General features: G+C 40.7%; 1 protein-coding gene across 3 annotated transcripts in view; it reads right to left on the bottom strand.

Annotated features, from left to right (window-relative positions):
- col6a4a (collagen, type VI, alpha 4a) overlaps window positions 1-15,250 on the bottom strand; it is a 93,568-nt gene that overhangs the window by 46,674 nt on the left and 31,644 nt on the right. For 2 of the 3 annotated variants that reach the window (XM_008297970.1, XM_008297969.1), the window contains exons 4-9: window positions 10,698-10,802; window positions 8,870-9,478; window positions 6,830-7,417; window positions 4,263-4,832; window positions 1,623-2,252; window positions 258-818 (exon numbers count right to left, since the gene is read on the bottom strand). In XM_008297970.1, coding sequence (XP_008296192.1) covers window positions 258-818; window positions 1,623-2,252; window positions 4,263-4,832; window positions 6,830-7,417; window positions 8,870-9,478; window positions 10,698-10,773 — 3,034 coding nt within the window. In that variant the 5' untranslated portion in view covers window positions 10,774-10,802. The remainder of the gene's footprint in view (window positions 1-257; window positions 819-1,622; window positions 2,253-4,262; window positions 4,833-6,829; window positions 7,418-8,869; window positions 9,479-10,697; window positions 10,803-15,250) is intronic. The other variant, XM_008297971.1, reaches the window with a different exon arrangement.

Genomic DNA, 15,250 nt, shown 5'->3' on the forward strand with positions numbered 1-15,250 from the left:
TTTAAAGACACTAAAACCACTTGGTTAACCAAAGACCAAACCTTGTCTGTACGCACCAACAAATGTCCAAAGGCTCCAAAACTACTTTTAAAGCATGAAAACTACTTTTTTTGTATCAAAACTATTTTTAAGGAACAAAAACTGTTTGGTTAAGCTTTGAGGACCAAAAAAATTTCAAGGAACCAAACTAGCTATCAAGCACCAAAACTTGTTTTTAGGCTCCTTTTTAACTCCAGTCTGCTTCGTTATTTTCTCACCATCTGTGGAGCAGATGTCGGTGATGATGTCGTCCTTGATGGGCTTCAGGGCGTCGAAATTGTTGACGAAGAATGTCCTCTTCGGGTCGCCAGAAATCTCTCGCAGCTCCTCCATGTCTGCGCTCTTCACACCGATGGAGTAGACGATGACGCCCTGCGCTCTCAGCTGCTCTGCGGGAACCTTGACCTTGTCGGAGGATTTTCCGTCTGTGATGACCACCAGGTACTCCGGCACTTTGTGACCACGAGTCGTCATCGCTCTGTCAAAGTGTGGACTCATAAACGCCAGTGCTCGCCCCGTCTCCGTGCCGCCTCCTATCTGTCTGATTCCTTCCACAGCTTTCTCCACGGACTTCGCATCAGAATAGTCCGTCAGGTCAAATTCTAAATTTGGAGAGTCTGCATATTTTGCGACCCCCAGGCGGACATGTTGAGGACTGATGCGGAAGGTGTGAATGAACTCGATGATGAACTTCTTCATGTCCTGGAAGTCGGTAGGGTAAATGCTTCCCGAGTGGTCAATGAGGAAGAAGATGTCTGCTTCATCTGTTTGTACACAACCTGGAAAAGAAAAGACACGAGTTCTGTTAAAATAACTCACTGAACGTTCTGGACAGTTTAACCCTCTGAACCCCAATATGGGTTTTAAAAGCATGATATCCATTTACGAAAATCTGAAAAACCGAAATGAAAAAATTAGCCAGAAACTGTGTTTGTCTTTGAACCGGAAAACCAAATCTGAGCTCAGAACAGTGACATTTCATCAACATCACTTTTTTTCTACACATCTCTTTTAAAATTTGCTGAACATAAACCATTTGTATAAACAAAAAATACAATATATATATAAATATATATATCTATAGCATGCAGAGTCTCAATTTTTTTCGGTGTTGGTTACAGCTGTGGGCTCCAAGGAAAATGGAGGACGTGTTGATTCCAGGTTGGGTTTTTTTTGTGTTTTTTTTTTTTTTATTTCAAAATTCATCAAAATGGGAAAAACTTGTTCAAATTTACCAGAATTTGTCCAAAAATGACTCAAAACTTGGAGTTTGAATGAAATTGTCTAAAATGATTCTACATCTACAAAATAACAAACATTCTACAAATCTACGCGATGATTTTTTTTTTTAAATGAAAAAAACTTGATTAAAATCACTGAACAACTCTTTAGTTTTTCCTTTTAGTCTAACTGCATCTTTTCTGAATTCTACTTCATGGTCCTTCTGTTTTCATAGAGGTGCAGGAAAATTTAGCCCACAGTGAGGAAAAATGTTACAGGAGCAAAAAACAATCAGAAACAGAGGATTAAGGATTAAAACAAGTGTAAGTGGAGCAGAGCATAAAAGGAACATGGGTTCAGACCTTCTTTGATGCCAGTTCTTCTGGTGTTGACTGAAACTGCCTGTCGAATGATGTTGTAGCACAGGATTTTCTGCAGACTCTGCTCCATAGACTTCAGCTTGGCGAAACTGTCCACGATAAACACGTGTTTATTGGGTGGATGTGACGCCATCTCCACCAGTTGAACCTTGTTGGCGTTTTTGACTCCAACAGAGTAAATGGTGACTCCGGCGCGACGGAGATCAGCCGCCGGTTGGCTCACGTCGTCCTGCGACTCTCCGTCTGTGATGACCACTGCCACCTGCTGGACGCCCTTGTCTTTCCTGCTGCCTCGCTCCTTGATGAAGACGCTCTCACGGGCGAACTTCAGGGCGGCTCCGGTGTTGGTTCCGCCGCCATGGTACGGCAGGATTTTGATGAACTTCAGCAGCTCGTCCTTGTTGTTGAAGGTGTTGAGGTAGACCTGCTGAGCTTGATCCGCGGGCCGGTCGTTGTACATCACAATGCCCACTCGGACTCTGGTTGGGCTGATCTCCAGGCCGCTGATGATCGAGTGCAGGAAAGTGCGAACCATCTGGAAGTTGGCAACTCCGATGCTTCCAGACTCATCGACGATGAACACGATGTCGGCCAGTTTGGCAGCTTTGCAATCTGTGGACAGAAAGCCATTAATACAAACTCACCATCAACCATTCAGGCACCTTCAAGATGAAGAAATGAGTGAGATTAGGGACTTTTTTTTTCTAAACTCCTCTGCAGACTAATTCTTGTGGGAAGACATCATTCATTCACGTTTTGTTGCACAACGGCTTTTTTAGGATTTAATTTAGTGACAGGACACCTGTTGTACTACCCCCTGTGCCAAGATCAAACTGGATAAGTGTTTTATGGTTTCCAACTGTTATTTTTGAGCAATTTACTGTATTTTTACAGATGGGACAGATTTCATGAAAAGCTTCATCTTTGAGCACATTAACAAATAAATTCACAATGCAGAAGTCAGCTAGTGATATTTTCTAAAAACCCCGAAGTGGGTTATAAATCGCTAACAGTATAGTCCAGCTCTCCAGCCTACAAAGTGGGGTCCAAAAATGAAAAATATGCCCATATTAAAACATATATTTTCTTAGTTAAACTTGGAGAACCATTTTGAAACTCCAGAACTCTGTTTTATTTGGATCACACAACCTACTAATATATGTGTTTCTGTGGTTCAGCTTGTCATACCTGCTCAATCAGTTATCAAAGTTCAATGAAAATAACTTCCTTTTCATGTCTGCGACCAAGTATTGCAAATTAAAAGTATTCTGTATGTGTAGTTTTGTATCATTGTGACATGCAGCTACAAATGGGGTTCAGAAAATATCACACTTCTGCATTATCCATTTTTTTAAATTAATGTGGTCGAAGACAGGACTTTTCATGATGGCTTCACTTTTTTCTCATATTTCAAGTCACCCATAATGAGACATTATTTGATCTAATTGTCCACCATTGAGATTCTGAATCAGTGACATAATGACAGTGAAAATTCTTTTCTTTTTTTTTTTTTTTAGCAGCTCCTCTTTTAACTGCCTCAAATTTTAATGTGTGAAAAAAAAAATGCTGAAAGTGGGTCAACGGCCTGTGTTTAAGAAATATTTTTTTTGGAAAGTATTTGATATATCAATCTAAAATTTCCCATATTTCATTTTAGACAAGTATAGTTTATGAAGGCCACATTAAAATGCTACTAGAATGCATTGCAAAGCTCCTACATAGACAATGAATGAGAAGCCCTCTAATCACAACGTTAGCAGTTTGATCCTCCGCCTGTCATGTCTGTCAAGTTTCTGTTCATGTCTGCACATTATGGCTTGTCTTTCCTGTTTTATTTTGAAATCATTTCACTGGGTGTTCTGTTCTAGCTTTACTTCCTGTACCTGTCTTGTCTCACCTGCTCCCTGATTACCTCCCCGCACCTGTTTCCCATTGACCCTCATTACCTTGTGTATTTCACCCTGTGTGTCTCACTGTCTCGTCGCCAGTTCGTTGCACTTCACAGTCCTCGTACCAGCGTTACTCAAGTTAAGTCACAGTCTGTTTGATCTCGACCTTGTTTCTGCGTTTTGATCTTGCCTCTTGTCTGCCGATTTTGGATACCTTTGCTTGTTTGATCTCGACCTTGTTTCTGCTTTTTGGACTTTGCCTCTGCCCGCCCGATTCTTGGATACTTCTGCCTGTTGGACTGATTTCCTGCGTACCGAACCCTGACTGCCATTAAACCTGTCTTTTGCCTGAACCTACTGAGTCAAGCATTTGTGTCCACCCATTCTGTTAGTGAGTTCATGACACCGCCCTTCCACAGTCGAAGTGTCCTTGGGCAAGACACTGCACCAGAAGTTACTCCCAATGGCAGGCAGCATTGGTGTATGAATGTGTGTGTGAATGGGTGAATGAGAAAACAATGTAAAGCGCTTTGAGAACCACTAAGGTAGAAAAGCGCTATATAAGTGCAGACCATTTATATAGCCATTTACCATTCCTTCAGGAAGTCATAAAGTAGTTCACTAACAGAAGACTTAAGCAATCTGGGAATCTGGGAATGAGGTGACAACTGCTACTAATGCAGTTAATAACACGATAATATAATAACAAAAGTAGAATTTAAAGCTCCTTTACCTCCAGTAGGCGTGGTCTGCTCCTCTTCTGTTTCAAAGATACCCTTCAGTACAGGCACTGCATTGCTGATGGACTGGTAGGCATATGGGGCCGTAGAGATCACACGGATTTCATTCATTGAGGCACCAAGGCTCATCCCTACCACAGTCACACCCTCTGATTTGATCAGACGGGACTGTCTGAACACCTCGTCATCTGAGTCCTTCCCGCTCAGAACCACCAGGTACTGTCGGTAGCCCTGGTCAGCCCGGCTCCCGGCCTCGCTAGTGAAGAAGTTAGCGCTGGCGTACTGCAGGGCGCTGCCCAGGTTGCGAGGCTCGTTGGTTTGAAGCCGGCGCTGGCGGAAGCGTTTGATTCCGCCCTGCATCTCGTCTTTGCTCTGGAAGGCGTTAAGCAGGAACTCCACCTTGATGTCCTGACCGTACTGGGCCAGGCCGAGACGGTGGGCCGAGGCTCCGAAGTTCACCTGGTTGGTGAGTCGGACAAGCACACTTCGGACCTGCTGGAACTCGGCCTGAGAGATGCCACTGTCCACCAGGAAGAAAATGTCTGCAAACTTTTCAGCCAGGGCTGAAAGAAAATGTAAAAGCAGCAGTAAGTTCAGCTATCGTGGTCAAACACTCTGTCAGGGAAAAAAAATGCAACTACAAAACTTAAAAGAATCTCTGGACAATCTGAAACCCAAAACCTGCTGGCACATTTAAAAGACATGTTGCTGTTGTTTTTGTTTTTTTTTAAATCACCAAATATCAGCCAGAAACATAAAAAACAAAGCGAATCTTTGAAACTACTCATCTGTGACATGTTGCTCTATATTAAAACTTGACTAAATCTAAGCTTAAAGTCATGATATTTTATCACAATCACTTTATCCTACACATTACATCTTTCTTAAAAAGTCACCAAGAATGAACTGAGTCCACTAACATGTTTCTGTAAAATACAAGAAATTATGAAATCCTCTGCACAATTGAATGCCATGACTGACTCAGCTGTGACCAACAAAATGAAGGGTTTTCAGCTGAACAGCAGGCAGTGTTTCCACAGAGCAGAGAGGAGACGAGTATGGATGCTATGAGTAAATGTGTACAAATCTACACAAAAATTGCCTGAAAAGACTGGAAAAGTAGCCAAAAGACACAAATTAGTGAAAATGACTGGAAAAAAATGTCAAAAATGGCTTTAAGTGACTAAAATTAGGATGATCATCAAATAGCGAGAATCAAAGGAATTAAACTTTTACTTCTTCATTCTGTCAAACTACACAGAAGAAATATCTGAGTTCCCTCTCTCAACGGTAAATACACATTTTCGTGCATATAAACATCTATTTACAAAGATTACTCATAAACCAGAATTAGAAGCTATTCTTATTACTATACTTCTGCAGATATTTGACAGTGATATCCAATGATAAGCTGATAAATCCAAGTTAACCCACTCAGCAAAACCACACAGCAGACCTTATACGGATCCTATAACTGAACATTTTAATGCCCCCGTGGTTGAAATGAGGCTACAACTTCAGTGAAAACTCCAGTTCCCACGCTCAACTTCAAGAACAGTTGGTTTAACGCTATTTGTCCCTGTTTTCCAAACATCTTCTGTCTCTTCATGTTGCTTATGTTGGCAGCGCTGCATCGATGGAACCAGAGCCTGCGACATTAATCACTACACCATGTTGTCTGCAGACTCAAAGCTTTTCAAATGAGGAAAAGGAGCAGTTTTTAATCAGTGTAGTGTCAGTTTTTGGTTCATGTCAGGGTTAGATGTAATCAGTTACACTACTGAGACAGAGGTGTCATTAGACTCAGTCTTGGCTTAGAGAAACACAAGTCCGGACAAGTAAGAAATACATAGAAAGCTAAAGAGTTTAACACTTCGCTTTATACTCTCACTTGGTCTGGCTAAAGTCACTTGATTTTACCGGATTCTAGTGTCTGTCTATCAGAATATGCTGACAGGATATCATTGATTTGTTTTGCTCAAATATGGCAAAAAGATACTGACACCTTTAAGGTCAAAACCTTTACAACCAAAAGTGTCAGATACAAAACGCTAATATGATTTTATACAAGATCTAAAAATGTATTAGATCAGCTTGCACTCTGGAAATTTAAGCTCTATCATTGTAGAGTTTAAAGAACCCATATCCTGTATATTCACAGAATTATTTGGACTTGGTGAAATTGAACCAAAAAAATAGAGAAACAGGAACAAAAAAGCAGAATCTGGGCTCTTTAATCCATACGAGGGACATTAAAGCAGGGTATCTCTGCCTCCCTATTTCTGACTGTTATCTTAATTTTATAGACAAAACAAGATATTTGTCATCTTGGATGAAATGCCTCTAGTCAGAGTGACCATCTCTTCTTGTCGCTACAGTATCAAACAGTAAGAGGCTCCACCTTATCAGTAAATACATTTTTAATTAGTTAAATTATATATGCCGATTATTTGAACTATTATTAGCATCCTAAGAAAAAAGTCTTTTAAAAACAGTTATTTTTCTCTGATTCTTAGATTTTGTTACCAGACAAACACATCAGGACTCTCCTGCAGCTCACCTTGCCTCTGGTCCTCCATGGAGATGCACACCGTCTGCAGCAGACCCTCCGTCAGCCTCTGCAGAGCCTCGTAGTTGTCGATGGTGAACATGAAGCGCTTCGGAGGCCGGTTGGCAATGGCCTCCAGCTCCGTCGGGTTGGCTTTTCCCACCCCGATGGCGAACATGATGACCCCGTGCTGCCTCAGGCGCAGAGCGGGTGCTGCCACATCGTCCGTGGAGTCCCCGTCTGTGATCACCACGGCGATCTGAGGCACTCGCTGCTTGGCTCGGCTGCCTGCATCCTCTGTGAAATACTGGTTCATGAGGAAGTCAATGGCCTCGCCGGTCTCCGTGCCTCCTGTCCGGTACTGAAATGTGTCCACTGCAGCCAGTAGGGACTGTTTGTCCATGTGGTCCTTCAGCAGGAACTCCTGGTAGGGCTCGTCGCTGTACTGAGCAAGGCCGATACGAACTTTGTCGGCGCCGATGTCGAGGCCTGAAATGACGCTGCGGAGGAACTGCCTAATTTCCTGGAAGTTAGAGATGCCGATGCTCGAGGAGCCGTCAATCAGGAAGACGATATCGGCCATGTTGGCTTTGGCACATTCTGAAAAGGAGGGGGAAGAAAGTCAACATCTGGGAGAACAAGCTGAACAATATGTTAAGGACTCTGTGTTTATGTATCCAGAAGAACATAAAGTGAGAATGTCTGATGCTCACAAAAATGGATATTTGTACAGATTACAGCTAAAGCTGATCTAATTTGCCAATGTGGTTGAAATCTCCATCCAGGGATCTTAAAATATGGAATACATGATTTATTTCGCTCTTTTTTTCTCCCTACTCTCTAAATTTAAGTGTGAAAACAAACGTTATCAAAAAAATTTTTTTCTTGCTGTACAGGTGACACTCGAGGGTAACTCCATGTTAAATCAGTCATCCTTGAAGTAGACAGGGCTGGGTGGAAATTTCAAGCTTTTAATTTGACTTTTTTCTATAATTTCTGAGCTTCATAACTTCATAAGTACAGGAGATCAACATATGGAATTTTTCAACAGAAAAGCAGACTTAAGCTCTGTAAAACAAACAAACAAACAAACAAACAAAAAACTACAACCACATTCCACACTGTCACTGTCTAAAGATTAAATCAGGTTTTGTTCATTTTTTTCTATATCCATCTTCCAATATTATGGAATATATCACAGTTTCAACATCAAAATTGCAGCAGTTTAATGTCTACAACATAGAGTCATAGAAACAAACATTGGTGCCATGGATGTGTTTTCCATTTTCTTATAATTTACCAGAGAAAACTTCAAAAAGTGCATTTTGGATAACCTTTCAAGGTTCATATCAGCACGTGTGATAGGTGGCTGGACAGATATAACAAACGAAGGACTAATTTTGACCTACAGTTCAAACCAGGACCACCTTCTAGACACGATTCCTTCCATGTCAAAATAATGTTATAAATATAGGGGATACAGTCAAAACCTAGATACTTCCTGAACCATCATTTTCTGCCCCATAAAGAAGACAAGTGTTTGATATCAAGATGACACATCTCACTGTTGTGGGTCAAAACCTGATGATGGAAACGGGTCGACAGAACAAACTGACAGAACAAGAACTGAACACTATGAGGAGAATCTGAAAGACTCTCAAACAAACACATAAAGAGCTGATCCTGAGGACGTCAGGTGGGAACTCTTGTCAGGTTTGGTTGAATGTATGTGAAATCTGTGTACATTTCTTCATCCCAACAGCAGGTGACCTCTTCAACAAGCATCACAGCATTTTAAACAGGACTGGTATAATCTTTCAGACATTGCAGGTTGTTCACACCACGTACTCTGCAAATTATTTACCTGTTGTTCAGGCTACACTGTAAGTATCTGTGTTATTCTATCACTTCTAAAATTCCTTGGATTTGCTACACCTGCCGTTGATTCGTCTTGTAACACTTGCATATGTGAAAACTTACTTGGAAATAAAACTGACTCTAAAATACTCTGGTGTCATCTCGCCTCCCTCTGTCTGTTGCGACTTGCTTTACCTTGGGACAGCTGCAGGAGTTGTCGTTTGACCTCCTCTACAGTCGTGCACAGCGTCTGGACGATGCTCTGAGAAATCCCCTGCAGAGCGGCAAAGTCCGACACGCTATACACGTGCTGACTGTGTGGCTTGTTGGCGATCTCCTTCAGCTGATCTTCGTCTGCGTCTTTAATACCGATGGCATACAAGACGATGCCCCTCTTCCTCAGCTCCTCAGCGTGGGACTCCACCGTGTCTTGAGACTTTCCGTCGGTGATGACCACGGCGATCTGGGGCACCTTCTGCCCGGCCCGGCTGCCAGAGGCCTCCACAAAGTGGTTCCTCAGCATGAAGTCCAGGCCTCTGCCAGTGTGGGTGCCGCCGCCCATGTACGGCAGCTTGCTGACGTATTGCAGGATGTCGTTCTTGTTCTGAAAGGTGTTGAGCAGGAACTCGGTGCGTGGGGTGGTGCTGTACTGCACCAAGCCGATGCGGACGTGATCGGGGCCGACGTCGAAGCTGTTCACCAGCGTGTGAAGGAACTGACGGATCTGCTCGAAGTTCTCCATGCCGATGCTCCAGGAGCCGTCCACCATGAACACGATGTCGGCCACGGCCTCTTGTGTGCACACTATGAGAGGAGGTTCATGGAGAGGTGCTCGGACTACCCGAGTACAGGTTTGATTTGGGAAAGCGTGACAGCCAGAGGTGAAGCAGCGAGACTTACAGATACAGGAGGTGGTTCGCTCGAGTTGTGTGAAAGCCAGAAGAAGAAATGAACAGCTGGTTGGCAGTTTGTGGACAGTTTGTGGAATTTAAAGGCACTCTCAGCGTGAGGAAAATGAAAGCGTCGTGGTGTTCATCTCCTGCAGAGTGTAGGTCCAACCTTAGCTGTTGTGTAACCTCATCTCATACAAACCTTTCATTCTTGTTTCGGCTGCATAACATTTTTACCATCACAGTTAAGTTTCTTACCCTAAACATTACCCTAAACACCTCAAAGAGAGTGAACTTTTCTGTTTTCTAGTTGCAATACAGTGAATTATCTTGAGAGCACAATTAGCTCTCTGATCTCCAGTTTCTTTAGCTGATATCTTTGATTTTGCATGAATATTTTTTGAGACTTCATTAACATTTAATGCATTTACTAGCATTTTAAAACATTTTAAATTTTTGGAGTATTATTAATTTTATATCATATATCGATATATAAACATGTGAAATATATTAATCCAACATTCACATTTCTCCTCTGGAAATGAAGGCATATTGTTGCTTCTTTAGAAGTACAATTCCTCATTTGCATATTTAAACATTACATTTTTGAAAACTTGTATTCAAAAAATAACTAATCATTTTTGTGTTTTGAGGAGCCTCTATAGACTTTTTTTTTAGCACAGTGTGAAGCCTTTAATATGAGTGAATACAAGATGAATATAGCTGCATGAGCGAGAAAGCTTGAGAGCCACTTAAAAAAAAGTAAAAAAATACTAAATCTGAAAACATAATTAGGTTTTAAAATCTGCTTTTACCATGAGATGAAGTAAAATGTTTTATGCAGTGAGGCAGCAGTGATTAAAGCAATTTAACTTCTATTTTGTGCTCTCGTGAACCCATTAAAGCATCATACTGAGGTGCTGAGCGGCAAACATTCCTGTGCAGGTTAGTAACAGTGCTCTTACATGTTTACAGTGAAAACACATCTGCTCTGTGAGGCCCAGTGTGTGAGTACAGTGTGTGCCTACATGCATTTCTGTGTACATAAATTGGTTGTACAGATGTTATGGGCTTGATGTAATGCTGAACCGTGGGCACGTTCGCCCTGATCCTCTCTACATAATCATACCCACCTGTCTTCTGAGCGACGTTGCCATAGAAACACGCTGCAGCTACAAGGCAGAGCAGAAGACGCCGCCTCCCCTCCATGATGGGATGCCTCTCGGGTTTCTTCCTCACTGCAACACAAACGCCACCATAAATCCAGAGAAGCAATCTGTTGAACATCTGGAGGAAGCTTTGTTCTAGCAAATCACGCTACACATGAAACCCAGACACGCCCATCGTCACTCTGAATCACAGAACCTCAAAACTTTTGTTTTTTCCCCAACAATAAAAATTATAAGTATAAAGAATTCCATTTAAACAAAAACTACCACAATAAAAGAGGATACTCCATCCGAAATCAGTGTCTGCTCGACCATCTCTGATCTGCTTGAAACTTTTTAATTATAAACTCTGGATATTTAAAATGATATCTGTAATATATGAGTTTAATATAACAAATACTTTGAGATGATATATTTTTAAAAATTGCCCATCGACCCCCTTTCAGCAGGTTTTTTCGCACATTGAAATTTGATGCTATTTGAGCAATAATATCTTAACTAATAAAGCTAAAATCCTGAAATTTTCACTCTTATTTCTGTCAATTATTTCGAACACAAAAACCTGCCAGCTAGCCTTTTATCTTTACAAAATGACAAAAATTACACCTTTTTTCTATGACTCAGAAACTCTAAAGACAGAGAGAATTGCTGGATATTCATTGGGAAATTAGCCACATCTAAGCTTTAAATCGTGATATTTCATTAAAGTCACTTTATTCTGTGCATCTCATTTCAAAATGTATCCCTAAAAATCTGTGAAGCCTTAAGGTACCGAACTGCAACCGACAGTCTTGTGAGAAAAGTTTAGTGAGTTTTCGGCTGAACTGCAGGCTGTGCTTTCACAAGGCAGAGACTAGTATGGAAACCAAATAAAAATGTATGCACTAGAGTCACCTTTTTCTATTCTCCTCCTGACACTTGAGGACACTTGTATTTCTAGATCTATGTGAGATATTTTTAAGGTGACATTTTTTTGGAACATTTAAAAATTAGTTTTTACTCTGCAGAATTAAATTCCGTTGGGCAGTATTACCTAAGAGGACAAGTTTGAACCAAAAAGACTTCAGACTGACCCCCAACACCCACACCAGCAGTTCATTACCCTGACTAATTAACCACCTGAATCCCAAAAACCTGTCGGTGTTTGAAAAGCATGTTATGTTTTTTTAAATTGCCAAAATTCCACCATTTATCAGCCACAATCTGTGAAAATGGAAGGACCTGCCAGTCGGATTTTTAACTTTCAGTTATATTTCATTTAAATCACTTAAAAATTAGGTAAAAGTAAGTTGTTTGCTTAAACCAGATTTGGTGAAAACCAAAAATATTTTGCACTCCTCTCTGCAACTGTGAAGTCATGAGTGACTCAGCTGGAACCAACAGTAACGTGGCAAAAATCCTGAGTTTCAGATGACTTGCAGGCTGTTTTTGCAGAGTACAGAGACCAGAACAACAACAGCAACAAAAAAGCAAATGTTATAAATCTACAGTAGATAGAGCCACTGTTTCTTTTCCAGTGTCAGTAAATGAAGACATTTCTCTCTACTTCTAGCCATGGATGTGCTGTTTCTACAGAGGTGCAGGACTGTATATTTTAGTGAAAAATTAACCCACAGTGAGGAAAAATGAGCAAAAACAAATGCACAGAAACTGCTGGTTTTACTGAGAAATCTTATTGTTTAGTGCATTCTGTTTTTTTTTTTCACATCTCAGCTTTTTTGGAAACAGGGTTGCTTGATTAATAAACCCTCCCCCAACATCTCTGTGACCCCACAAACTTCCCATTGGTCATAAAAAGTGCAGCACATTTTACTTTTCTGCCACAGAGGTCACACACAGTCCAATCAACAGGTTTAATCACTTCCTTGTGTTCTGAGCTGATTTATCGTCTCTGCTGCACAAACTCTGATTTACTGTTTTCTGTGGTTCTGGTCTGACGTCGCTCGGATTAGATGAGTTCAAGGAGACGTAATTTCAATAATTACACTGATACTACACAGGATGCTCACTTTACATGCATGGCAGCTGTGAAATGAGACGAGGCAGCCGGATCATGAAATCATTGTGAAGGTCCGGTGGAGGCCGGCGTCAGGGGTGTCCCTCCTCTGTTTTTAAATTCCTTCCTTAACTAAATTTTCACCTCCAAAGACAAACTTAAGATCCTTTAAAAGGGAAAATTCAAAGGTTGTCATCCATGTTATTTGTTCTATCGGCCTACTAATGCACAATTTATGAAGAAAATTCATTAAAACCTCCAAATAAACAATATTGCAATCATTTAATTCATCCAATAATTTTCTCCAAAGTGTTTAAGTATCACTTATTTTCAACTTCAAAAACTGTAAATTAATCATAACAGACTTTAAGTTAAACTAACAAACTGTAAATTAAAGGAAAAGTCAGGTTTTATTAATGTTGAATGTCAAATATATACTTGACATTTAATTGATGAGTTGCTTTGCTAATGAGTGATTTTTAAAGATTACAAATAAGTATTACTTAAAAAAATGTTGTTTTCAAATATATATTTTAACATTCATACTTAAAAAAACAACAACATTTTTTAAAAGGTTTAGTTTTCCCTTTTTTATATACTGGTTAATCAATGATAAAAATAGTTTAATATGTAGTTGATTAGTTGACTGGTGTCTAAAATGACAGAAAATGAAAAAAATGTGGCTCCGTTTCCTCAAATGTCTTGTTTTGTCCAAAGATATTCAGTTCACTGTCCCAGAGGAGGAAAATAACCAGAAAATATTCACATTTAAAAATCTGCAATCACAGACACACACTTATTATTACTTAGACTGGCTGTTCAACTACCAAGATAGCTGGAATCTAAATGAATGGTTGAAGACGCTTCAATCAATCATTGCAGCTCCACTGTTTACTGGATATTTAAGACTAAGAGCTCACGAAACACATTCTTTAAGTCTGAGTTTCTTCTTGAATGAGTTTAATGAAATGTTTTTCATGAAGTGTCTTTGATTTAATCTGGTGCATGTAAAACTAATAAAAAGACCAAGATGTACAGAACTCTGCCTCCTCCTTCCGGCATCTTTGACTGTTTTCTCCAGAAGGACTCAAGTGACCAGAAGCAAGCAGCTCAGACAACTGCTGAGACAACTCTGTCTAAGTGCTGATGTTGGCCTGATGTTCTCATGTGACGCTCCAGAGAAGCCTGCGGCTCCGGCAGCCAAATGAATTCAAACCATTTCGATCCAGGAGACTTCAGAGCGTGGTGCCATCTGGCTCTGCTTACTGCCTAACGGTGCCATTTCCTGCGATCTGTGGGCAGCAGACAGCGTCTGGCCACATCACAGGTCACAAACTATTTAAATGTCATGAGAATAGGCTGGATGAGCTGCAGACACGGAGATTCCTGCTGCTTTACACCACCTCCCTTCTCACTGCATCGTCCTGAACTCCTGCTCAGAGAATCATCAAGAAGAGCTGGAGATGGGACAAAAGTTTAAAGATTTACTGGCAGATTTGGTCCAACTGTCCATTCAGAGGAAAGAGATAAATGTCCTCTGTCCACAGATCAGGAGGACTCACTGAATGGTTCAATAATAATGATGTTGTGGCCTTCACAGTCACACTAAATACATAACCGTAAGTTGAAAATTGAGGTTATCAAAGTTTGAGATGGAGTGACCCTGTTATGTTGATGGTTCATTCATCTGTTTTACCATTTACGCACATCTGTATTCAACTACACACACAGACACAGATGTCTTGCTCTGACTGGATTTGATACTTGAGATTACCGCAACAGATCAGCAGCTATTATTATACAATCCCAGGGTTTCCCTTCCATAGAAAGGATTAGCTGCCTTAAACTAAATAGGCTGATGTTCAACATACTGGAATGAACATAAAAACGAATGGGAGTTCTGTGCACTGGAAAAAACAACAACAAAAAAAGGTGGCTTGAATTCAAATGGAGGGTAAACTGCCAATCAACAGTCAGTGGACGAACATTTGTGTGACAGATGGTCATAACCAAGTTAATCAAACAGCTGACTGGTTATTTCTCTCTGCCTGAATCAATCAACTCAGAGGAAGTTGCAGCCATCAATAAGATCAGCCACAATGAAGAATACATATTGAGTTGTTTTGTTGGGGGGGGGGCGTTCTTGTGGATGTCTACAACAGTGACAGCAGGTAGAGAAAAGATAGAACTTTCATTGCTAATCTTACAACTAAAATTGAGCGAAAAGACTCATCTTTCCACTGCAGGAACCATGGCATTTACAGAAATGTCCTTGTAATCGGTCCTTTCAGCCTTCAGAATGGGATCCAACGATGTTAACTCTGAGTGCTCCAGAACAGGTAGTAGTTACTGGATGTAACTCTGGTATGAATGTAAACTTTGCAAACAGTAGTTTGTGTAATATGAAAAAAACACCATAAAGAAACACAAAACAACCACAAAGAGACACAAAACGATTGCAAAGAGACACAAAACCATAGACACACAAAATGACCACAAAGAGAAGAAAACAATCAGAAAG

Source organism: Stegastes partitus, unplaced genomic scaffold, assembly GCF_000690725.1.
Source record: "Stegastes partitus isolate 25-593 unplaced genomic scaffold, Stegastes_partitus-1.0.2 Scaffold1265, whole genome shotgun sequence".
In the NCBI taxonomy this organism is placed as follows: domain Eukaryota; kingdom Metazoa; phylum Chordata; class Actinopteri; family Pomacentridae; genus Stegastes; species Stegastes partitus.